This window comes from Lithobates pipiens, unplaced genomic scaffold (genome assembly GCF_037356315.1).
Source record: "Lithobates pipiens isolate NorthernLeopardFrog02 unplaced genomic scaffold, aLitPip1_a1.2 Scaffold_13, whole genome shotgun sequence".
Taxonomy (NCBI): Eukaryota; Metazoa; Chordata; class Amphibia; order Anura; family Ranidae; genus Lithobates; species Lithobates pipiens.
In genome coordinates this window covers 253593386-253619614 of record NW_027507718.1, presented here as the reverse complement: position 1 = coordinate 253619614, position 26229 = coordinate 253593386, and the positions used below count along the sequence as shown (strand labels likewise).

The 26229-nt window shown below is 42.9% G+C and overlaps 1 protein-coding gene across 1 annotated transcript in view; it reads left to right on the top strand.

The window, feature by feature from the left end:
• GPRIN3 (GPRIN family member 3) overlaps nt 1–24991 on the top strand; it is a 255935-nt gene extending 230944 nt beyond the window's left edge. Inside the window, exon 3 of the mRNA XM_077476552.1 lies at nt 11672–24991. Within this exon, the coding sequence (XP_077332678.1) occupies nt 11761–13959 (2199 nt within the window). The 5' untranslated portion in view covers nt 11672–11760 and the 3' untranslated portion in view covers nt 13960–24991. The remainder of the gene's footprint in view (nt 1–11671) is intronic.
• The last annotated feature ends 1238 nt before the right edge of the window (nt 24992–26229 follow it).

Below are 26229 nucleotides of genomic sequence, written 5' to 3'. Positions count from 1 at the left end.
CAGGACCAGCAGCTTAGCTCCAGCAGCCAGACCCTTGGACCCAGCAGCCAGACCCTTGGCCCCAGGACCAGCAGCCCAGCTTCAGCTGCCAGACCCTTTGACCCAGCAGCCAGACCCTTTGACCCAGCAGCCAGACCCTTTGACCCAGCAGCCAGACCCTTTGCCCCAGCAGCCAGACCCTTGGTCTCAGCAGCCAGACCCCTGGCCCCAGCAGTCAGGTCCCAGGACCAGCAGCCCAGTTTCAGCAGCCGGACCCGTGGCCTCAGGAGCCGGACCCTTGGCCCCAGGAGCCGGACCCTTGGCCCCAGCAGCCAGTTTCTTGGCCCCAGAAGCTAGACCGCTGGCCCCAACAGCCAGACCCCAGGCCCCAGCAGCCAGACCCCAGGACCAGCAGCTCAGCCCCAGCAGCCAGACCCCAGGCCCCAGCAGCCAGACTCCAGGACCAGCAGCCAGACTCCAGCAGCCAGACTATCCAAACAAAAGAACTCAGGTGTGAGATCTGGCTGCATTCCATGGGCACTGGTAAGGATGCATTTCATGGGCACTGGTAAGGCTGCATTTTATTTGGGGGGGGAGGGGTCGGTGCTGGTGCAAGCATCACCTCTCTGAAATGAATTTGAATCCTCCCTGAAATTAGTTTTTGCAGGTTGGGATGTCTGATATACAGTTTTGCTCATACATTTACATACCCTGGCAGAATTTATGATTTCTTGGCCATTTTTCAGAGAACATGAATGATAACACAAAAACTTTTCTTTCACTCATGTTTAGTGTTTGGCTGAAGCCATTTATTATCAATCAACTGTTTACTCTTTTTAAATCATAATCACAACAGAAACTACCCAAATGACCCTGATCAAAAGTTTACATACCCCAGTTCTTAATATCGTGTATTGCCCCCGTTAACATCAGTGACAGCTTGAAGTCTTTTGTGGTATTTGTGGATTCCTCTTGGCAAAAAGCCTCAAGTTCCTGTAAATTCTTGGGCTGTCTTGCATGAACTGCATGTTTGATATCTCCCCAGAGTAACTCCATGATATTGAGGTCAGGAGACTGAGAAGGCCACTCCAGAACCGTCACTTTATTCTGCTGTAGCCAATGACAGGTCAACTTAGCCTTTTGGATCATTGTCATGTTGGAATCTCCAAGTACGTCCCATACGCAGCTTCCTGGCTGATGAATGCCAATGTTCCTCCAGTATTTTTTGATAACTACATTCATCTTTCCATCAATTTTGACCAAATTTCCTGTGCCTTTGTAGCTCACACATCCCCTAAACATCAGCAATCCACCTCCGTGTTTCACAGAAGAAATGGTGTACCTTTCATCATAGGCCTTGTTGACTCCTCTCTGAATTTTTGGTGTCATCGCTCCAAATGACTTTGTGCCAGAAGGTTTGAGGCTTGTCTCTATGCTGTTTGGCATATTGTAAGTGGGATACTTTGTGGCATTTGCGTAGTAATTGCTTTCTTCTGGTGACTCGACCATGCAGCCCATCTTTCTTCAAGTGCCTCCTTATTGTGCATCTTGAAACAGCCACACCACAGGTTTTGTGAGTCCTATATTTCACCAGAAGTTATTTGTGGGTTTTTCTTTGCATCCCGAACAATTTTCCTGGCAGTCGTGGCTGAAATTTTAGTTGGTCTACCTAACCGTGGTTTGGTTTCAACAGAACCCCTCATTTTCTACTTCTTGATTAAAGTTTAAACACTGCTGATTGGCATTCTCAATTCCTTGGATATCTTTTTATATCCCTTTCCTATTTTTTACAGTTCAACTACCTTTTCCAGCAGATCCTTTGACAATTCTTTTGCTTTCCCCATGAATCCAGAAATGTCAGTGCAGCACTGAATGTAAGCTGCAAGGGTCTGTTAGGAGTCCAGAAACTCATTGACCTTTTATACACACACATTAATTAAAAGCAAACAGAACACAGATGTGGATGGTTAACTTTAATAGCCCTTCAACGCCCTTTGTGTCAACTTGTGTGTATGGTATCAGGCCAAAATCACCAGAGTATGTAAACTTTTGATCGGGGTCATTTGGGTAGTTTCTGTTGTGATTATGATTTAAAAAGAATAAACACAGTTGATTGATAATAAATGGCTTCAGCCAAACACTAACCATGAGTGAAAGAAACGTTTTTGTTATCATTCATATTCTCTGAAAAATGGCTACCAAATCATAAATTCTGCCAGGGTATGTAAACTTATGAGCACAACTGTAAGTTTTGGTTGCTGAAAAGTTGAATTTTGGGTTCCACAGAATGCAGATTAAACAAACATTTGGCAAGTTCAGTAAACGTGTTTTGCCCTTGCAAAAGTATCATAGACATATACACCACTGCAGGGAAACTGAATTTGGTGGATGAATCACATACTGGTACCACACAAAAGTGAAAAAAAAAATGGAGTTGTTTTATTGTAAAATACATATATAAGGCTGCAGAGGCATAACTAGGACCTTCAGGGACCCGGTGCAAGAAACCATAATGGACTCCCTGCTCCTCCCCTCCATCCGAGCCCCTGGCTTCCAATTTTGGGAGGGTATCCATGGACATCCTCCCAGAACCCTGCCTTCCATGTGCCCCCTGGGACGTGCATCCAGCGCAATTACATTGCTTTACCATTTGATCAGCTGATCACATGTAAACAGACTTGCCGGTTATCTGCAGCCCTTTCCTCCCACGCTGTGTCAGTGTGCCAAAAGGACTGCCGTTAATCGTAAAGAATGTCAGTAAATTGTTTACACTGATAATTAGTGTCCCAATCATCAGTGCCACCTATCACTGCTCATCAATCCTGCCTATCGGTGCTGCCTATCAGTGTCCATCAGTTCTGCCTACAAGTGTTACCTATCAGTGCTCATCAATGTAGCCTATTAGTGATCATCAATTCTGCCTATCAGCACCACCTATCAGTGCTCATCAATGCTACCTAACAGCATCAGTGCCACGTATCAGTGCTCTTCAATGCTACCCGTCATTGCCTTCTATCAGTGCTCATCAATTTTGCCTTTCAGCATCTATCAGTGCTCATTAATGCTGGCTATCAGCACCCATCAGTACCACCTATCAGTGCTTATCAATGCCACCTATCAGTATCTATTAGTACCAACTATCAGTGCTCAATACCCAAGAGAGCTGCCTATCAGTACTCATGCATGTAGCCTATCAGTGCCCATCAATGCTGCCTGTCAGTGCCACCTATCAGTGCTCACCAATGCTGCCTATGAGTTCTGCCTATCAGTGCTCATCAATGCCCCATATCAGTGCTTGTCAATGCTGCCTGAGTTCTGCCTATCAGTGCACATAAGTGCCTCCTATCAGTGCTCATCAATACAGCCTATCAGTGCCTCCTATCAGTGCCCATTAATGCCTCGTATCAGTGCCCATCAATGCCATCTATCAGTGCTCATCAGTGCAGCCTATTAGTGCCTTCTATCAGTGGCCATTAGTGCCTCTTATCAGTGCCCATCACTGCCTCCTATCAGTGCCCATTAGGGCCTCCTATCAGTGCTCATCAATGCCACCTATCAGTGCTCATCAGTGCAGCCTATCAGTGCCCATAAATGCCTCCCATTAGTGCCTCCTATCAGTGTCAATCAATGCCCCTATCAGTGTCCATCAGTGCATCCTATCAGTGCAGCCTCATCAGTGCAGCATGTCAATACTCATCAGTGCCAACTGCCTTCTCAGCACAGCTCTGAGCTGAGAGTGTCTCTCTCATGGAACAGCACAGAGGCGTCATTGACAGTTCTATCTCCCTCTCTGTCCTCTCTCGCACGAGATGGGAGAGGAGACACAGCCAATCTGCTCCCCCTTCTCCACCCTTCCCTCTCCTCTGTGTGCTCTGCGGGCAGTCAAGTGTGAAGCTAACAAGCTCACATTTCCCATGGAGCACACACAGGAGAGGGAGGTTGGAGACGGAGCAGATCCTCTCTCATCCCATTGGAGAGAGGAGAGGGGAGAACTGTCAATGATGGCTGTGAGCTGTATGAGAAAGACACGCTCTCAGCTCAGAGCCATATGGCTAACAACCCCACTGCCCCCCCTCCCCCCTCGAATGGCAGAATGCTTGGGCCCCATCGCAAGTGCGACCGTTGCGACCCTAGTAGTTTTGCCACTGTAAGGCTGAGTTGGCATAAGAGTTACATTTTGCATGCACAATCCGATTATTTTTTTATTTTTATTTTTTAATGAATCTAGTGTTTTTTTTTTTGATTAGCTAATTAATCCTTTGGATAACCTTGAGAGTATTGCATTGCAGAGTATTTTATTGCATTGCAGAGTATTGCATTGCATTGCAGAGTATTGCATTGCATTGCATTGCAGAGTATTGCATTGCAGAGTATTGTATTGTATTGGCGGGCAGAGTATTGTATTGTATTGGTGGGCAGAGTATTGTATTGGCGGGCAGAGTATTGTATTGTATTGGCTGGCAGAGTATTGGTGGGCAGAGTATTGGAGGGCAGAGTATTGTATTGGCTGGCAGAGTATTGGCGGGCAGAGTATTGTATTGGCTGGCAGAGTATTGGCAGGCAGAGTATTGTATTGTATTGGCGGGCAGAGTATTGTATTGTATTGGCTGGCAGAGTATTGGCGGGCAGACTATTGTACTGTATTGGCTGGCAGAGTATTGGCGGACAGAGTATTGTACTGTATTAGCGGGCAGAGTATTGTACTGTATTGGCTGGCAGAGTATTGGCGGGCAGAGTATTGTACTGTATTGGCTGGCAGAGTATTGGCGGGCAGAGTATTGTATTGTATTGGCGGGCAGAGTATTGTATTGTATTGGCGGGCAGAGTATTGTATTGGCGGGCAGAGTATTGGCGGGCAGAGTATTGTATTGTATTGGTGGGCAGAGTATTGGCGGGCAGAGTATTGTATTGTATTGGCTGGCAGAGTATTGGTGGGCAGAGTATTGGAGGGCAGAGTATTGTATTGGCTGGCAGAGTATTGGCGGGCAGAGTATTGTATTGGCTGGCAGAGTATTGGCAGGCAGAGTATTGTATTGTATTGGCGGGCAGAGTATTATATTGTATTGGCTGGCAGAGTATTGGCGGGCAGACTATTGTACTGTATTGGCTGGCAGAGTATTGGTGGGCAGAGTATTGTACTGTATTGGCGGGCAGAGTATTGGTGGGCAGAGTATTGTACTGTATTGGCGGGCAGAGTATTGTACTGTATTGGCTGGCAGAGTATTGTCGGGCAGAGTATTGTACTGTATTGGCTGGCAGAGTATTGGCGGGCAGAGTATTGTATTGTATTGTATTGTATTGGCGGGCAGAGTATTGTATTGTTTTGCAGCAGAGTATTGTTTTGCAGCAGAGTATTGCTTTGCAGCGCAGAGTGCAGAGTATTGCATTGCAGCGCAGAGTATTGCATTGCAGCGCAAAGTATTGCATTGCAGCGCAGAGTATTGCATTGCAGCGGCTGGCAGAGTATCGGGCTGGCAAAGTATTGGCTGGGTATGGAGGGATGGCTGCTTCCATCCGACCTCTCCCCTCCACTGCACAGATCAGTACAGAGAGGGGAGAGAGAAACCGGCGTCATGTCATGACGCCGGTTTGTTTACAAGTGATCGCTCCGTCGGAGCGATCACTTTGTAAACGCCTGGGTGTAGAAAGATGGCCGCCGCTTCGGAGCTAGGCCGAAGCCGCGGCCTCTCCTAGGGCCGAGACCGCGGAGCACTCTGCGGATCGCGGCATGTGCGCTCGGATCACGGATCAGTGACGATCCGTTGCACCCCTAGGGACGGCGGCACGGAGGGGGAGAAGAGAGGGGGACGGCGGGGGAGAAGAGAGGGGGATCGCGGCACGGAGGGCAGCACTAGATACTAAGCACTGACACCACTGTGACGCATCGACGCCCTGAACGCACGTCGACATATTTTCTTCGTCGACGTAGTCGATTACGTCGACGCGTCGTGGCAGCTCTAGTCATGTGCGTGTTTGGGTCTGGTTCAAGTGCAAATTCAGGCAAAAATTCAGAACTGAATCACACCTGAACTGATGAACAGATATGCACTTTACCCCAGACACAAACCCGCCGCAACACATACACTATATTACCAAAAGTATTGGGATGCCTGCCTTTACACGCAGAACTTTATTGCCATCTCAGTCTTAGTCTGTAGGGTTGAGTTGGCCCACCCTTTGCAGCTATAACAGCTTTAACTCTTCTGGGAAGGCTGTCCACAAGGTTTAGGAGTGTGGGACTATGGGAATGTTTGACCATTCTTCCAAAAGCATTTGTGAGGTCAGGCACTGATGTAGACGAAAAGGCTTGGCTTGCAGTCTTTGCTCTAACTCATCCCAAAGGTGTTCTATTGTGTTGAGGTCAGGCCAGTCAAGTTCCTCCACCCCAAACTCGCTCATCCATGTCTTTATATACCTCATGAATTAGTGCGGAGACTGCGAGCCAGGTCTTCTCATCCAACATCAGTGCCTAACCTCACAAATGCGCTTCTGGAAGTATGGTCAAACATTCCCATAGACACACTCCTAAACCTTGTGGGCAGCCGTTATAGCTGCAAAGGGTGGACCAACTCAATATTAAACTCTATGGAATAAAACAGGGATGCAATTAAAATCATGTATGTGTAAAGGCAGGCTTCCCAATACTTTTGGTAATATAGTGTATGTGAATCCAGCCTTTGTCTTACAACTTTTCTATATGATCTGCCCCAGCTTAATGAGCAATCTACTATAAATTTTAATGATGTAGTAACACATTTTTTACTGAATTAAGTAATTAATACTCAACAAGTTTAAATATAAAAAAAGAAAAAAAATCACAGCCTGTTCTGTAGTGGGACCAAAAATAGTGGATCTGTTGGTAGGGACCTGTCAATATTTTATTAAACAAACAACTTTAAATTTAAAATGTATCGAAACCCAAAAACAAAAATTGATAGTACTGCAGCTTAACGGTCTTTGGGCTTTATTCAGACCTGAGATTTCTTTTTTTCAGGCAGAAAGTCACGTGATTTTGCAACGGTTTTGCACAGATCAAAAGGTCACCAATGTAAAAAACTAAAAAACGCCTGTAATCTGCCCATGTACTTCTTTGAGCTTCAGGGACTGTGACGTTATAAGGGGAGGGGTCACTGGGTGACATCATATGGTGACCCCCGCCCCTTATGCCTATATAAGTCGTCGCTCACTGTGTCCACAGCATTACAGTGGGAGAGAGCGTTGTGTCAACATCGGAAGAACAGAAGAAGGAAAAAGAAGACGACGAAGGAGAAAGCCAGTCCACCACTAGCAAAAGAGCAGTAAAAGAGCAGAATATAGCGGTGGAGCCCGGCAGAAGTACATGCTCAGATAAGGGTCTGGTATGGATTTTGGGGGGCCCACATGCCATTTTTTCGGCGTAGGGGGGTTCCCCTTAAAATCCATACCAGACCTAAGGGCCTGGTATGCCTCTGGAGGGGCATTCCCGCTCGCTGCGATAGGAAAATGTGTTTTTCTTATTGCAGCTAGTGCGAGATGTACAGTACCCTGTCGCAGAGAACCAGTGCAAAACATTCCCGCGGGCAGGTACTGTAGCTGCCCGCGTGTCGTATTTGGTCCTTCAGACCAGCATACAGATGAACGGGTTTCCCGCTAGGAACTGGGTCCGGCGGAGTTCCGGTGGGAAAATTGAAAACATGTTCTATTTCTAAAGTCCGTAGGATTTTTGGCAAGCAAAGGTCCGATGGAGCCCACACACGATTGAATAGTCCAACGGATTAGTTCCATCGGGCCTTTACTGTCAAAAAGTCCGGTCGTGTGTACGCGGCATAAGATATGGTCTGGGCACTTCCTGTTTTAGGCTGTCAACTGTTCTAAGCAGTGTTGTCACTCCAGGACAGGAAGTGGTTAGGACAACTTAATACCTCTCTTTCTTATCCATTAAAGCCTAGTACACACTATCAGTTTTTTTTTTTTTTCGGTTCAACCCAGCAAGTTGAATGGAAAAAAAAACTGACTGCTCTGGTCGGAGCCGTTGTACTAACTATCCAGTGTTAGTACAGCGATCTCCCCCGCTGATCTCCCCCTCCAGAACACTCTGGTAATTGTTCTCAGCCATTGGCTGAGAGCGCTGATCGGGAGCCGGTCGGCCGTTGGTTTTCCAGCATATTAGACCAGCTGCCATATACACAGGCCGAATGTCAACTGGTTTTTATGTGTACTAGACTTTAAGGATAGGTATCTTATGTTTTATAGCAGAGAACAATGCTGTTTACAGTCCAGTGGTAGAGAGCACAGGAAGCTAACAGCTCACAAGATTTCTGGCTGGAGGAACAGCTAATTTTTAGTTGCACTTGTTGAACAGATATAACCAAATACTTTCATTGGTATTATTAGCCACTTGCCGACCAGCTCCTATACATATACGTCAGCACTTTAAAGATGGATGTCTCGGTAACGGCAGCAGCTGCTGCCACAACAGGGTTATCCATCTTTTCAGTGGGCGGTCCTGTTTACAGTAATGGTGGTCTCTGCGGTAGATTCGCAGTGAGATCACCATTATCGGCGGTGGGAGAGGGCCCTCCCGCCGCTCTCCCGTGCCCTTCGCTGCTTACTGGATCTATCGGCAGTGGCGGAGGTGATCGGGGCCTGTCCGTGGCTAGGTATGGAGACGAGTGAGGGAAAGATGGCCCCCTACCCATCTCCATACCATAGCGGGGCGGAAGTAACGTCAAAACGTCAGTTCCGCCCATTTGTCTTAAAGGGACATTTTTTGTTGTCATTTTTTCAAATGACTATTTTTTTTTCTTTTTTTATTGCATTTAAGTCCAAATATGAGATCAGAGGACTTTTTGACCCCAGATCTCATATTTAAGAAGACCTGTCATTTTTTGGGAATTTTTTGGGGATGTTTACATTCTTTGTAATAGGAATAAAAGTGACCCAAATAATTTTCTTTTAAAAAATACAGTGTAAAAATAAATAAAATCAAGTAAAATAAATAAGGAAAGCATTTTTTTTCAAAGGGCCCCGACAAGCTCGCACGCAGAAGCAAACGTATACGTGAGTATCGCCCGCATATGAAAACGGTGGTCAACTCACACATGTGAGTTATCGCCGCAATCGGTAGAGCAAGAGCAATAATTCTAGCCCTAGACCTCCTCTGTAACTCAAAACATGCAACCTGTAGAATTTTTTAAACATCACCTATGGAGATTTTTAAGGGGAAAAGTTTGACACGATTCCACAAGCGGGCACAATTTTGAAGTGTGACATGTTGGGTATCAATTTACTCAGCGTAACATTATCTTTAACAATATAAAAAAAAAATGGGCTAACTTTACTGTCTTATTTTTTTATTCAAAAAAGTTTATTATTTCCAAAGAAAGTATGTTTGTAAGACTGCCGCGCAAATACGGTGTGACAAAAAGTATTGCAATGACCGCAATTTTATTCTCTAGGGTGTTAGAAAAAAAATGTATAATGTTTGGGGATTCTAAGTAATTTTCTAGCAAAAAAAATTGTTTTTAACTTGTAAACACTGAGTCTGAAAAAGAGGCTTGGTCTAGGGGGAAATAGGAGAAATTTATTGTTGGAGTTTACAAACACTTTAAATTCAGATATTCAATTTGAAGACCGAAAAAAGGCATGTGCACAGTTTCTTTTCAGTTTATTTAAAGAACAATATATAAATAACAGAAAAAAAAATGCTCTTAGTGCAAAAGGAGGTAATGCAGCAACCTATGTTCTGGACACAAAGGAATTACAGAAACAATTAATCTAAAAGTTGCACAAAAACAAATAACTCTGTAGTGGTCAATACAAAATATGTGTGTGAAAGATATTTTCAAAACCACAGTTTTAACATATTACTCGATGGTCTTTTGTTCTTAATCCTACCCATTATTACTTTGAGGTGCTGGCTTTGGATAACCAGTGAAGGACTGTGGAGGTGGTGGAGTGGTATCGTGATTGGCGGTAACTCAATTGGATGATTTCTGTGCCGTTGCTCTTTTATCATTTGGAGATCATTACTGTTTGGCAAAGGAACTGACACACTTGTCTGTGAGGTGATATGGGATTTCAACATGTGGATTTTCATAATTTTCAAGATTTCACATTTGGACTTTTATATATTTCTGTTTGAAGTGTACTTCTTTGTTATGCAAAATAATAAGTGAATTACCGTATTTATTGGCGTATAACACGCGCCCCAAGTTTAGGAGGGAATTTTAAGGAAAAAAACTTTTAGGAGGGAAGTTTAAGGAAAAAAACTTACATTTAAATGCCCATCAATGCAGCCTTATCAGTGTCATTTGCAGCCTTGCATTGTAGCCTTATCAGTGTCCATCTGCAGCCTTGTCAGTGTCATTTGCAGCCTTGCATTGCAGCCTTATCAGTGTCCATCTGCAGGCTCTTCAGTGTCGTTGCAGCCTTGCATTGCAGCCTTGTCAGCCATTTGCAGCCTTACATTGCAGCCTTGTCAGTCATTTGCATTTAAAAATGGCGCCGCCAAGATACAGAGCGGATGTATCTGTATCTCGGCGCCGCCGAGATACAGAGCGGATGTCAGGGTCCCAATCCCACCCAATTATGTGACCATGGTGAATAAATATTCTTTATTTTCACACTACATTGCCTCCCCTCCAATCAGGAGGAAGGTCGGTGAGACTTGTTTCCCGATTGGCCAAAGCACCAGGCGATCCTATTAGATACCTAGCGGCACTTTGGCAAGCGGAGCGATCATGAGAAGCGGACACCTCTGTTGCCGCTGCTGGCTGCACTGTGAGGGTGAGTGGAGAGGCAGAACAATTATTTCCACAGCCGGACCTCCTGCGCGGGAGGGGGAGGGTGCTTTGAGCCCCGTGCTGTGGGGGGAGGTGCTGTCAGTCGAGCGAGCCCCATGCCAGTCCTCCCGCGGGTGGGGCGTCAGTACTGTGAGCCCAGTGCTGGGGGGGTGGTTCTGTCAGTGGGGGGGGGGGGTTCTGTTAGTGGAGCAAGCCCTGCGAAGGGGAGGGGGATGGTCTATATAATCTCTCTGTAATGCAGGGTTAATGCTATATACATCTATCTGTAATGCTGGGCTATATAAACCCTATCTGTAATGCTGGGCTATATACACTCTATCTGTAATGCTGGGCTATATACACCCTATCTGTAATGCTGGGCTATATGCACCTTATCTGTAATGCTGGGCTATATACACCTATCCAATAATGCTGGGCTATATACCCTCTATCGGTAATGCTGGGCTATATACCCTCTATCAGTAATGCTGGGCTATATACCCTCTATCTGTAATGCTGGGCTATATGCCCTCTATCTGTAATGATGGGCTATATACACCTATCTGTAATGCTGAGCTATATACACCTATCTGTAATGCTGGGCTATATACCCTGATCCGTGAGGCTGAGCTATATTCTCTGTCCTGTGATTCTGGGGCTGTATACTCTGTCCTGTGATGCTGAGCTGTATACTCCTGACACTATGGGTGGAAGCAAATGGAATACAGGGGAGGGAGTGGGTGGATTCTATAAGGGGTGTGGTATATGAAAAGTGGGAGATGTCAAAAAGAAAGGGCGGGGCCTGGCCCACCCATCCTAAAACTTCACTAGCTGCCACTGGACCATCCTTTTTGTGACAATCATTTGTAAGTTTAATTTTGATCATTTAAAAATTGTTCCTAATAACACATTTTTTCTCTTTCTTAAAGGTCTAAGAACTTCACCAGCTTTTGAAACCTGCTACCTTTCCTCTCTGGACAATCCTGCCTAGAAACTGTAAACAAGGAAGGAAGATTCCATGGGGACTGTACCTGATCCTGTGGGATCTGCCAAAACATCACCCGCATCTGCTGAAGATGAAAGTCCTTCCTTGGCAACGTCTCACCAGGTTAAAGATGCATCACCCAGTAGTAACGGAAATGCTACACAAATATCAAATGTTTGTTTATCAAATCAAAATTGCAATCCATCCATGAAAAGTTCTGATAATGAAAATAAATGTGAACGTGAACCAGAGGAAGCAAACAAGACTTCACCTTTATTTCGGACTAGTAGCCAATCAGAACCCTTGCCACCTTCAGGGGCAGATAGTTTATCAGAGCAAGACACAAAAACTATAAAAGATCCTACCTATAATGCCTCTCCTAATGATAAAACAGTACTATTAGCCACATCCGTAGCAACAACCAATGTAACCCACTTGGCAAGTGATGAACCAGCAACCGAGGAGATTAACATGCAAAAAAACAGAACTGTATTAGAAGAGGTTGTCAAAGCACAGCTTACAGTAGAGACCTGTACAAATGCAACCCCGCTAACTGAAATGTCACCAAACATGGAAACTGGAAACCTAGATGAAGTAAAGAATGGGCATATTACTATAACCAGTGAAGAAACAACGTCAGCAGACACTCAGGAAGAAAAAATATATGCTACAGATGTAGTTCAAGAAGAAGAAAAGGTAAAAAATATCCAAACTGTCCTGTCATCCGACGTGTGTTCTCATGTTAGCATTTTGGGAGATGATTTGAACACAAATGGAGACCATGAAGCACTAGATTTGCAATTAGTATGCAAGTTTAGGGAAATGGGAACTATGACATCACAGGTAGAAATTTTAGCTACTCAAGATGCCGAAGTACAAGCTGTAGCAAATGTAGAGAATAAATCTGTTTCCACTAGTCCAAGCATATTAGCTGCATTTTTGAAGGCTAATTCTCCAGTACTAAAGGAAAGACAGGAACAAGTATGCATCATTTATCAAGGTAACCCTGGAAATGCTCAGATGGACCGTGCAAACTTTGCACTGCATTCACAGCTCTCTCAAAACCACTTGGCTCCAAAAGTATGTTTTCAGGGACAAGATGCAAAGGGTTCACAGGCTCTACAATTGCACAGTAAAAGTCCTCCAGATATGGTACGGTCTCCTTTTCAGCATCCTGATCTAGCAAGGAACTCGCAGGTTTTATATAGAAATGAGAAGGATGGACAAGGGTTGTGTCATCCAATGCCACAAATGCAAATGGGTAACGCTTCCCCAATTTTAATGAATGTGAAACCTGTTTACCAAATCAATATAGATAATAGTACTCAGCCTAAAACTGGCCAGAGAGCAAAAGATTTGTTTAACGAGCAAGCTCAATTCAGAGCGGCCCATGAATTGGGCAGTAAAGCTAGGCTTCACCATTTAAGTGGAGTAGAAAATATCCAGCTTCATAATATTCGTCAAGAAAGTGAACAGACAGACACACTTACTGTTCCAGGTGAAGGTAGCTCAGATCGGAAACCCTTTCATTTTAAAATTACAAATGAACAGGGTTCCACCCAAGCTATCATCACCACCGACATTAAAAAGCCAAAGAAGGAGGAGAGGCCAACCCCACTTCATGTTGAAGTAGAGGTTAACAGCAGTATTGGGGCTACTGGAGGTCATGTGGAAGAAGTACTTGAAGTCCTCATTAGGAAGGATCAGGATGATGGTGAGCACGCCAAAAGGTCAAGCAGTATAAGCTTGCAAACCAGACCTGCCTCTGATTATAACCAGGGTGCGGTTCAGCTCACTCCACGTTTAAGGAAAGCTAGGGAAGATAAAAAGGAACCAATTCTGGTCACTCTACCTACCTCTGAACCAGCTAAAGCACACGGAAAAAAATCAAGTCCAAGTTCAAGCGCAGAAGCAAAGAGCCAAGCAAAGCAGCAATCTAAAAGCGTGAAGGATGTAGTCTGGGATGAACAGGGCATGACATGGGAGGTGTATGGAGCTTCTATGGACCCAGAAGCTTTGGGCATTGCCATACAGAATCACTTACAGAGACAAATCAGAGAACATGAGAAAATGATTAGGGCTCAGCTAAAGCAAAACCGTAAATCTATTTGTTCAGACTCATCAGGGAAAAAGCACAAAAGAAGACAGCACAGAGTATTTCAATCTATTCTTAAGAATTTCAGACGACCCAACTGCTGTAGTCACCCTCCTGCATCATCTGTGTTAGAGTGACTTTCTCCGAGATGTGAACAGTTTTCATCCATACCCACATCATTCGGTAGTTTTTATTTTTGATTATTTTTTTTTTGCACTTAAGAATGTTATGGACATTTTTTATTTGATTACGTACAAGGTTTAGGGTGATCACATCACTCTATATTTTATAATGAAATATCACTTTACTTTGGTTTTCATTGCTTGGTGGATAATATAGAATAAAGGCACTTGCTGTTTTTCTTTAGTCAATATTTGATACAGGTTTTGTAAATGTCAATTTGTATGGTCATCACTAAAAAAAAAGAAAAGCATTAACAATGAAACAATATATATCTTAAAATGGTGAAGTATATGCCGTTAAATGCTGTGCCAGAAACGCCTTTATCACATGGGCCTTTTTCAGTTTAAAAATGTTTATGATGAGAATGAGTGATGATAACACTTTTATACATTGTAGCAAATATGTGAAATCTGTGTGCTTAGATTCAGAGTGGCGTGTAGGATTGAGTAGGATTGTATACTGTGTATTAGAAAAAAAGGTAAAACACTTAAAAGGTAAAAGAAAATTTCAATGCAAAAAAATAGTCATGATTCAAATGGAGAATCATGACAAGCAGTAAATCCATCTAAAGAGCCCATCAATTAGCTAACAAGAAGTTACTCTGAAAATATCCAACCTATGTCCTGCCTTACAAGCTCACTGTTTCAGTGGACCCAGAGTGAATTCTAATTAACTGATGGGTGCAGTTCACACTTATGCAAAACGGATGTGGTTTTCTCTGCATCCAATTTGCATGACAGGAGAGTGTGGCCGGCGCTCAATGGAGTCGGTTCACACATCTCCGGGGTGGCCACGGAGCGCACAGCAGAAGGGTCCTGTGCGTCTTTGGCTCAGTTTCAGGTATGAATTCAGGCAAAAATTTGGACCTGAAACATGAATGCACCAGACGCCCCTACTGTGCCCTACGCCACACATAGTGTTAACCCAGCCTATGACCCCTTTCACACTGAGCCGCCACCGGCGTCAGCAGTAAAGCGGCGCTATTTTTAGCGGCACTATTCAGACTCTAGTGGGGTTTTAACCCCCCGTTAGTGGCCAAGAAGGGGTTATATCCACCCGCGAAATTCTGTTTTGCCAGCAGTTTCACAGCGCTGCCCCATTGATTTCAATGGGGAGCAGCGGTGGAGGAGCGGTGAGTTCACTGCTCCAAAGAAGCTGCTGGCAGGACTTTTTCTGATGCCCTGCCAGCGTACCGCTCCAGTGTGAAAGCCCTCGGGCTTTCTCATTGGAGTGAATGGAGCAGCTGCTTTAGAGCGTTTTGCAGGCACTATTTTTAATACTATAGCATCTGCAAAATGCTCCAGTGTGAAAGAGGTCTTAGTCTACATTTGCACAGGTGCAAATGACAGCAGCATACAAAGTACGTCCAGCAGCACTCACTGCAGGTAATCACTGGCTGAGCAGAAAGCTGCAGCCGCCGCTGACCAGTCATTAATGTGTACAGGGCTCAGTAGCCGCAGGTGGCTGAAATAGCTGCAGGAATCAGCAGATTAACTCGCACCGGTGCTAGTCACCCATGTGAATGTAGCCTTCCATGTTTGTGTTATTGAGAAGGAAGTCCACTTTAAATAGGTTGAGGTGTACTGCATTATAGCAATATATAGCAAACAGTGTAGATTGCGTTGCAGCAACATGAATTCCTTAAGAAATATTCATTAGCTGGAGAAACAGGATCCTCTTGCCTGGATTAAAACCGAACTTCAGGCACATAGACAAATGAAGCACATATAAGGAAAGTGTAATACCAGCCAAAGGATTTGTATTTTTGTATATCCAGTCCTGGGACTTACATAGCTCTGCCACTAAGCTCTGCCCTGTTTGCAGGGCAGGAAACCTGAATTTTCTCTGTTATCTCAACCTTGAAACTGTGTGTAATGCAATGTTTGCAGTGCTTCCCCATTCACTTGAATGGACTGCGTTTGGTGGGCTTACTGCAGGAGTCCTCGTTTTTGGGTCAGGCGCAAAGCATCATGACCACAGCATGTAAACACCCCCATCTGCTGCCTTTGCAGCTTATGGTGCTAAAAATGCAGCTCAACCGTGCATTTTTAATGCCTCCACAACCACAAGTCTAAACAAACTCCAGGAAAGTGTCAAAGAAGCATTAACTAATAACTGATGAGCTAATTTCTCTGTTGCTCTATTCTTTACGCCTGTCCCTTGTTCGCATGTAGGCACTGCAGGACAACTGATTGCTTTCTTGTGCTGCTTCTCCCTACCCAGGTACTTTCAAAAAGAAAAAGCATGATGTATGAATAAATACAGAGCTGCATTATTGGTGTCTTTTATATCTGCTTGGAGTTCAGCTTTAAAGTACAACTGCACCTTCCTGGCAGTTGTGCTTATAATCAGCGGCGGCCCGTTAATAGAGGGCATATGGGCACCGCCTCCCCTATCCATGCGTCCGGCGCACTGATCTGCATATAAGTGGAGCCGGACCATGGATTCCAATGCGGAGTGGGTGTTTTTTTTAGGCACCTGATTAGAGCCAGATACTCTAAAAGGCTTCAAAAAAAGGGTGCAATCGTGCTCCAAGGCCACCCAGTTGTGTGACCATAGCGAATAAATGTTTTCTATTTTCACACTAAAGTTCCTCCCCGCCAATCAGGAGGCAAGTCTGTGAGACCTGTTTCCTGATTGGCCAAAGCGTCAGGTGATCCTATTGGAGGCCTAGCACTTTGGCGAAAGAGAAGACACAGCAGAGGAAGGAGCAGAGAGGAGCGGACACCAGAGCTGCCGCAGCCTCTGCCCGCACTCTAGGAGAGCAAGAGAGGACACCACAGCCTTGCCACACGGACGGGTAAATGCCGGACTGCCCGCTGTGGGAAGGGGGGTGGCGCTGTTCCAGTGCCGTTACACACTGCCGGGGGGGTGTTTTTTGCTTGCCGCCCCCCAAAAGAAGAACCCACCAGCCGCCACTGCTTATAATATATTGTCCCTAGCCCCTCTGCCAGTCTTACTTGTCTCTCAGTAAAACAGTGCCCATGAAGACACATGCCCGGTACAAGAAGTGAAGGTGAACATTCAAGTATCTACATAGTACATTCTATTGCATAAGGTATTCCTGATGTTTTTGACATGTGAATAACTGTTATTTATGTTTGCTTGTTAGTTTAATGCGTATCTTCCACCCTAGCATATAACAGTGGCAACATTGTGTGTGTCCTGCAGACTGTTCATTGTCTAGACATGCCAGAATTTGATTGCTTTAACATGCATATCTTAGCATTCCTCTGGATAGTTTTTATGCATTATTAATAACAGGTTCTTCTAAATTTCATATCAGAAGTTAAAGTGTATGTCTGGGCATAAAAACATATGGTGTACATCTCTGCAGTGATTGCACATCTCCCTATGTATTGTCCTTTGCAAACACAATATACATACAAAATACCTGCCAGAAATCCAGTAATCCTCTAACTTCCTGTGATGAGCTGACAATACTACATCTGTTGTATTAAAAATTCCAAGCAGTGTTGTCAACCCCTGCCCTATTTTTCCCTCTTGTACTACAGAATACACCCCCCTACCTTTGTCTCGCATAATAGGAGGTGTTCTGTAGTTCAGCAAAGGAGAATTTATGACAATGCTGCCTGAGAGTTGAAAGTGGCAGAGGCTGTTTTTTCGGGTCCTCACAGGAATTTATAAGCCCGCAGGATTTCTGATAGGATCAATGACAATTTTTCTGTACTTGCAACATTTTAAAGGGGCCAAACATTTGGGAAATGTGCATGAATTGCAGAAATGTACTAATATATTTTTTTTTTTTGCCCAAACATACACTTAAAAAAAAAAAAAAGCTAGGGCCTTAGTTAACATATTCAAACTAAATCAGGTGAATCTGGAAAAGTCTGGAATTCCCCTCATTTCTGTTGTGGTATTTATCAGACACCGAAGTTAAAACCATCAAAGTCAATTTATAGTGAAAGTCAGTCAAAGGGAAGTGAAATAAGTTAAATGCTTCTTCTTTGATAACAAAAAAGGAACCTGAAATCTTTTAGATTGTAAGCTCTCATGAGCAGGGCCATTCAAATCCTTGAATTGTATTGTATCTGTACTATCTCACTATATTGTAACGTGCTGCACAAACTATTGGCACTATTGAGTTCCTGCATAATAGTAATAGTTACGGTAAATATTAATCATTTGTTCTCTAAATTTTGCTGATAAAAGAGTTCTTTTAACCATTTACCAGGTCAGTCTTATTCACCCTAAATAGATTCATATCACTTTAGAAGAGGGTTCCTGTATCCTTGTTTATTCACAATACACCAATATTGCACTGGACCATGACCAGGGAGTAATTAAAGCACATGTCGCCTATTTCTTATGAATGGAGCTCTAATGCATTAGCATTATGAAGTGAGACTACCCACCCCCATCACTCATTAGATACATGCAATAAGAAATATTGCTGAAGATCCCAGCCTTCACTCTGCCTTTTCTAAAAAATAAAAGGCTCATTATTGCTCCATTGTCAAAAAGACCCCTGTATTAGCTAGCTGATACGAGAAAACATGTTTAAAAGCATAAAAAAGTTTCATCATTATATCTAGACAGACCTATGTTATAGGCAGGCCATACACAGTTTGAATCCTGGCTGGTTCCTGCTGATTCTAACCATGTATGGACAGGCTGAATGTATCAAGTTGATTGATCAATCAACTGCCGGATTTTATTTGGGATGTTGCTAGCGGCTGGTATAGCCGCCTGCAATAATCACTGTCTTCTCCCAGCGGGGATGGATTCCCCACTGCAGCAGAGGAATTTGTATTTATCAGTTAAACACAAGTTCGATGACGTCACTGAACTCATAGTCCATTGATACAGCCTCCAGTTCCATAACTGAAAGTGGTATTAAGCCAAAAAATTAATATATTGCAGCTTACCAATTATGGTGGCTGTCCTAGTTTTCTGTTCCCTCTCTTTTCACCTGGTGATCTGGCCAGTAACACACCTCCTTGTATTAAATGGCCCCACTCTGGATGAAGGAGCACAGAGACACCTTTGGAAAGCAACACAGTCAGTCTGGGGGGGGGGAATGTTAGACGTATTAGCAGATTTAAATACATTAACCTATTGAAGCCAAACTCCAGCTAACACTTTATAATCAGTTGCAGCAAACAGTAACTGATACATTCTGCTTAAAAAAGAACAGACTTAGGCCCCTTTCACACAGGCTGACCGATCAGGTCTGCCTGTCAGTTTTTCAGGTGGACCTGATCGGACCCTACAGTCTCTGATATGGTGTGGTGGATGTCAGTGGACACATGTCTGCTGACACCTGCCTCTATCTGATCCTTTTCCCAAAAGAGACAGATGCAGTCCTATTCCCTGTCCATCTGGCAGATCGGATCAGATGGCATCGGATGGAAACAGACAGGTGGTCTGTTTCCATCCGATTGCCCCATAGAGGAGAGCAGGGCTGTGTCCATGTCCACTCTACATAGTGGACACGGACCTGTCATCCGCTTGCTCAGCGGGGATCAGCGGAGAGATTCCGTGTTGAGCAAACGGATTCCACCTTGGTGGAGGCGCCCATGTGAAAGGGGCCTAAGTCCCCTTTCACACATGCTGACTGCTTATTTCATCAGTTCAGTCACGTTTATTCAAAGAAAAAGCGGATGAAGTTTACATCAGTTTGTCATCTGTTTTCATCCGTTTTTTACATCCTCCAGCTAGAGTCCTTGACCACTTGAGTCCCGGAGCCATTTTTTCATGCAAAAACGGACTGTTTGTCCGTTTACATACATTTTTCATCCGATCCTTTTTTTTAACAGAGTAAAAATAGGGCTTTGATCCGTTGCATAAAACGGATGAAGACAGAAGTGGATGTAAATGGATGATCAACCATTTACATCCGTTTTTTCCATAGAGATATATTGATGTCTATTTTTCATCTGTCAATGGATAGATGAAAAACGGACAAACAGTCTGCATGTGTGAAAGGTGCCTAACTGACTGGTTCACTAGATAAAAATAGAAAAAAGAAAGCCTTAAATTTAAGGCAACCATCACATTTAAGAAATGGTAAGCTGCAATATAATACATTTTTGTTTTTGAGTTTAATACCACTTGGAAGTACCATACCTTGGCACAGACCTAGGGATGAAGGATTAGTCTGCCAGAGCCTGTGTATTGCACCCACGATCCACTGGTCCCAGTTGCAATGCAATAACTTAATAAATTCCCTTTTTTTTTTTTCAATATGGGTACATTTACAATTTAAAAAAAAAAAAAGTGGACTATGCCTTTAAATATAGTTGTACAGCTGCTATGTAGGGATAGCTCCGATGCAACTAATGGAAAACAAAAAGGGCTTACAACAGCCTTTATGCTCAGGTACTGTTGGATGGGATAAGAGAAAGAATAGCAAAGGCCATTACCAAAATATAGGTATTAAAACATTAAACATTTATACTCACTTAGGTGGATGCAGCATCACTATGATGCTGCATCTGTTCCCTGCTGCCTCTAATACTGAGAACTGAGCAATCAACGACTCATGATCGCTCAGTTCTTGGTCTTCAGTGAGCAGAGAGCAGTGACTATCAGTCACCGGCTCTCTGTTCTGCCCTTCCAGCACTGGAGTGCCGGGCTGTGCAGGAGGGTTGAAGTGGTTGGTTCAAGATCTCAGTGGATCGCTGAGAGGCTGAGCCAGCTTCCGGTCCAGGCATCTGGGTGGATCCTGATATTAAAGTTACAATCTCTCCAGAGCTTGGACCAGCTCTGTGACGTCAGCCGACAGTGGACTTTAGCTAGCTGTTGGCCAAATACAGGTCACATGAGTGTAGAACAAAGTGAACTCCTGTGACCCACAGGAGAAGTAGAGCCAATGGAGCTTTGGCCCTACTTCTCCTCAAAGTGCTAATCCTTTAATGCAATAACTTATAAAAAAATCTGATGATTGGTGCTTTTGGGCATTGCACTTTAAGAGAACCTGTCTACTTGTCCATTCAGGGCAAAGTAAGAAGACCTCTTAAATAGATCCTGTTGCTAGACCATTCATCTAAATCTCCATGAACTAGAATGTTTTATTTAAATTTAGAATATTTTATTAATATTATTTACCGGTAAAAATCCTATTTTATGTAGACATCCAAAAGCTATCACTCAAGGAACACTATAGTATTCTTTTTCACTCCTCCGCCTACCAGATACATAAAAGGCTGTGCAGGATGTTGAGGGGTGGAGTAGCTATGGCAGCACAGATGGTAATTAGAAGCTCCCAGAAGAGTGGAGGGCTAAGACATGGCCTGAGGAAGGGGGAACTGTGGCTTTGCTAGGAAATTAACTTTTTCTGGAATTTCGTAGCAAGACACATTGCTAATGAATATATATTTTTTTTGGTGACAGGGTTTCTTACAAGTCCACTCCCTGATAATTTTATGCTAGCCAGTTCTCCCTCACTGCTCTACCTCTCTTGCAGTTAAAGCAAATTACCCGGTGTTGGTGGAAATAATGCTATCTACTTCATCATGTGAAAGTGTTCAGGTTTATCGATTGGCTATTGAGGATGAGCATGACATTAGAGAAGAAGATGGTATGCTCCCATATAACCAGAGGCACAAAGTATGGCATGTGATGGCAGTGATGGAAAAAAAGAATGGTTAAGGACCACTGTGAATTTGAGTATAGCCCAGATAGCAAGGATAACTTGCCACACATTTGTGGCAGTGTTGATTTGTAAGTCTGTTAACTTGCTGCACATTTTCACTAGCAAGTTGTACACTTGCAGAGCACTTGAAGCACAAGTTCTAGTTGAAAATTTTCCAATTTGTAGAAAATTTGCGTGGCAAGTCTTTAGCAAGAGCAAAGTTGCAGTGGTGAATCTACAGCAAGAGCTCTGCAGGTCACAGTGACCCCTGTGGTGGGATGACTATTGCACAACATAACTGAACCAGAACTTGCAGCAGATTTGCAGAATGTTTGCAAAGAAAGTTGATCTGGAGTCATGCAATGCAGACTTAATTGCAATTGTGCAACAAATTTGTGAAGCCTGACAAGTCTAGCAGTAGCTTAGCAAGTCATTTTCAAACTTGTAGCACAGTTGCTTGCTATCTGGGTGGGTGGGCAGTGAATGGGCTTTGAAGATATCATTTAATTTTACTCCAAATAGGCAAGGTGACAGTGTCTCTTTAAGAATTAGTAGTTAGAAGTCAGAACTTTTTATTGAATAAGGTTGTTGGCTTACTCAGCCATGCAAAGAACAAGGTGCTAAATGCAGTAAGTTAATAACCAATTAGAATTGATCTTTAAGTGGTCTAAATGCAATAAACTAGATCTTGATCAAAAATTTACAAATATGCAGTATCCCTATTGTCTCCAGACTTATATTGTAAATGTCTCCCAGATTTAAATTAAAAAGCTGCTATATATCAATATATATACAAATACAAAAAAATATATTCTGGTGAAATTGATACACTATTATTAATATTAATATATCATAATAAATTATATAAAATAGTAAAAACTTCAGATGTATAGATAGCTGGCTTATTAAATGGGCAATATTACATATAAAATTACTAGAAAGCCAAGTCTTAGCTGTTCAGTTATGCCTAGTACACACAAGCTGAATGTCAGGAGACATCGGCTGCTCAATAAAAACATGCCGAGATTCGACCTATGTTTATGTCAGCCGGTCCCACAGAAGGCTGGCTTCTGTTGGACGAGCATGCTGGAAAACCAGCAGCCAACCAGCTCCTGGTCAGCGCTCTCTGCCAATGGCTGAGATCGCTGATCAGAGTGTTCTCTGTGCCCCCCCCCCATCAGACCATCAGAATACAAAAACTCAGCAGGGGAGATTGCTGTACTAACTTTGATCAATTAGTATAGTGGCTCTGACCGAAGCGGTCAGTTTTTTTTTCGTTCAACCAGGAAAAAAACTGTTAATGTGTAACAGGCTTTAGGCAATCTCTGTGCTGAATTGAAATCTAGGATAGGTGCAAAAAGATAGCTTGTATTTTGGATTTGCATTGCCCTAGCTGTCTCAAAGTCTTGCGAGACCCATTTTATAACCAGTAGATGGGGACATCTGGGCTGCCTTATCAATTTGGCATTGTGTGATTGTAGTCAATATGCAGAAGGTGGTACCATGTGTTTCACAACAGAATATAACATGTTTAACTTTGCAAGTCCCATTAGGCTGTTGCAGCGAGGCTTGTTTACTAAAGGCAATAGGCTGTTCATTTTGCAAGGAAATTTGCACTTTGCACGGGTATTTGCCCCAGAGCTTAGTGAACAGGGTGAAGCTCCGCTGACTTCCATCATTCAACGTTGTGTAAGCAAAAATGCTTTTTTTTTCCTTTGTGATTTTTACCTTTTCTGTGATTGGGTATTCTTTGCAAATTCAAACTTCACCAAATTTCACTAAGTTCAGGGGCAAAATCCTTGCAAATGAAACAGCCTAGTTGCCTTTAATCAACCCCTGTGTGTTTAAAATCTCCTAAAAATGGCTATTTGATAGACTGCAGCTACACTGTTCATGCATTGAGTTGATCTGAATTAAAACTCAAAGCTTATTTTTGTATTCATATACCAATTGCAGATTTCTAAAGATCAACGTTATGAATGCATTTTTTTTTTATATTTAGGTCATTATAATGTTTGTAGGAAAGGAATGGTTACACGTCTTGAGTACCATTTATTTGAAGCAATACATGTTTCTAAACCTCCTGCTCCTCTCCTAGGATACACAAAACTGCAGGTTTAGAGGATTTTCCAGCTTGAGCACAGAAGGATTAATCAGAATAACTGACCCACTGAATTATCAATCCATGCTAATCCTAGGAGACACTGAACATAACAGTGATGTGTGACCCAAATGCATGCTGGGTAATATTGTGCATCTTACCCATTATTCCACAGTTAAAAATTTAATTTGTATTGACTGACCAATAAAATATTGTGTTATTTAATTGCATTGTTCTATGGAATAGCAAAAAAAAAAAAATGTTTTTTCTTGTTAGGTCAGATATTTCTAATTAGTTTAGATAAATATATATTTTAGAATATGCTTCATCTTATTCTTCTCTAAGAGCAATATAAAAAAAGTCGTTTTGAGTGTAAATATTTATGACTTGATTTTGATTTACGACATACTTCAAAAATGCTTTTTCAATGTGCCCAGAGGGTGTTTTATTTACAAGACGAACTTTACTACAAATCGTGTCAGTCTTGGGAAGTTAACGTGTCCTTACAATGAAAAGTTTTGTATTTGAGAAAATCTCTGTCAAGTCTCCATGTGATTGTAGTATTTCAATAACTGTAGCCCACAAAATGTTCTCTTCTTCGAGTATTTGAGATGAACAAATAATAGTTATTTTTAACTTGCCCTCCTATAATAATAGGCAGCCTCCATTGTTTTCAGTGTGCTATAGAAAAAAAAAGAAGTAGAGATGCCGTTATTCCTGACCCATGTTTTGTGTAAAGACTGTACAGAAAGCTATTCCAGACAATTGCTTAAATCACTCTTTAAGGCTTGTGTACACGTGTAGCTTTTTGGTTCTACTTATGTTTGTGTCGTTCTCTTGCTGAAAGAAGAAAAACACAGGAAGCAAATCTTTCATCGGCACCAATGTGTTTGTTGTTTTTCTCTTGTTCGTTGGGAGAAAAAAAACGCCAACAAAAAGCAGCATTGAAGGGCCATATGTGTGAACTAAGCCTAAGGATCATCCGGTCTGTATGTATTATGATGTAATAAATTGTTAACTCTTGTAAACCAGATGTTGCTGAAAAGAAGAATGTCATTTTTTGTGTCAAGAGCTATAGCGATAAAGTAACCTTTTTTTTTTTAATTTAAAGAAATAAATATTTTCTGGCACACCTTTCAGAGCTAAAACTATCATAACGTTTAAAAGGAAAAAAATGAAATGGACATTTTTATTATATTAGTATGTAAACATTAATGAAACTATACCTGAAATAAATAAATAAATGCCTTTGTGTCACGGATCTGTAATAAATATCAATTAAACAATGCATTGGATATTATTTAGCAATAAAGAGTTTACTCATAGCCAATCAAAACTTTCCAGGAGGAAGCTTAGTAGTTACTACACAAGCCACCTACATATTTCTATTTAAAGATACAGTATGAACAGGGCCGTCTTTAAGGCAGGGCAAAAGGGGCAGCTGCCCTGGGTCCTGTCATTGTTGTGGGGCCCAAAACAGCTGCCTCATACTTGCCATCTATCCAGGTTTAAATTCCCTTGTCCCTTGAAGTTTTATTCCTGTGCTGTGTCCCGATATCTCACTGTGAAGTGCTGGTACTAATGCTGCCCAGCTCTGCCCTATTGTTGTGTGCAGATGACTCACCTGCAGACCCTGTGTTTACATGTAAATAACCGGCATTCGTATGTAAATATCAGTGACAATACTGAGTAAATAGCTGCGGCTGGTGGCATTGATATGTAAATAAAGGCGGCATTCCTATGTATATCATGCTCCCCTGCTGTGAGGAGGTGATGTGCTGTAACCTCTAGCAACTAATCAGTGAGCCGTAATGTGTGCTGTAACCTCTAGCAACTAGTCAGCAAGCAGTAATGATATGCTGTAACTGCTGGCAACCAATCGCAATTACTGCCTGATCTGATACGGAAAACTGATTTTAAGTCAAGCTGCTATTTATTGTATGTCTCAGAGTAGGTGGAGAGGGAAATTGCATTGCATATTAAAGACGGCCCTGAGTATGAAGGACTACCTAAGATCTGCCTAGGAAGTACAGCAGGTAAGAACAAAAAAAAAAAGAGCTATCTGTCTATGGCCAGCTTTAGATATTACCCAGAGGTTGGGCCTGACAGGTGGCAGGAACCTTGGGGTGGCAAGGTAAAAATAGCAGTTGGTGTAGGTAAAAAGTAGCATGACCCATTGATTTAAAAAACTGAACTACAGAGAGTAAGATATTGCTTTGAGTTGGGCTCTGCGTCCAAGCTGGCTCTGCCCACAGTGTGAATAAGTGTACACTGTCTCCATGGCACCAAATGGTTTGACAAGGATGCCGAAGGGCTGTGAAATGCGAAATGTCTATCCGCTTCCGGTTCCGTCAGCGGTGACATCAAATCCTGTCAAGCACCATGTGCATTCCAGCATGGGTCACAGGACTTCCTGGTTACTTTCACAACTGCAGATTACCCGGCTGGCAGTCACAGCAGTGTCCTTCCAGTCCACACTGAGCAGGCTACACGAAAGCAGGCCACTACATAATGAAGATTTGCTAT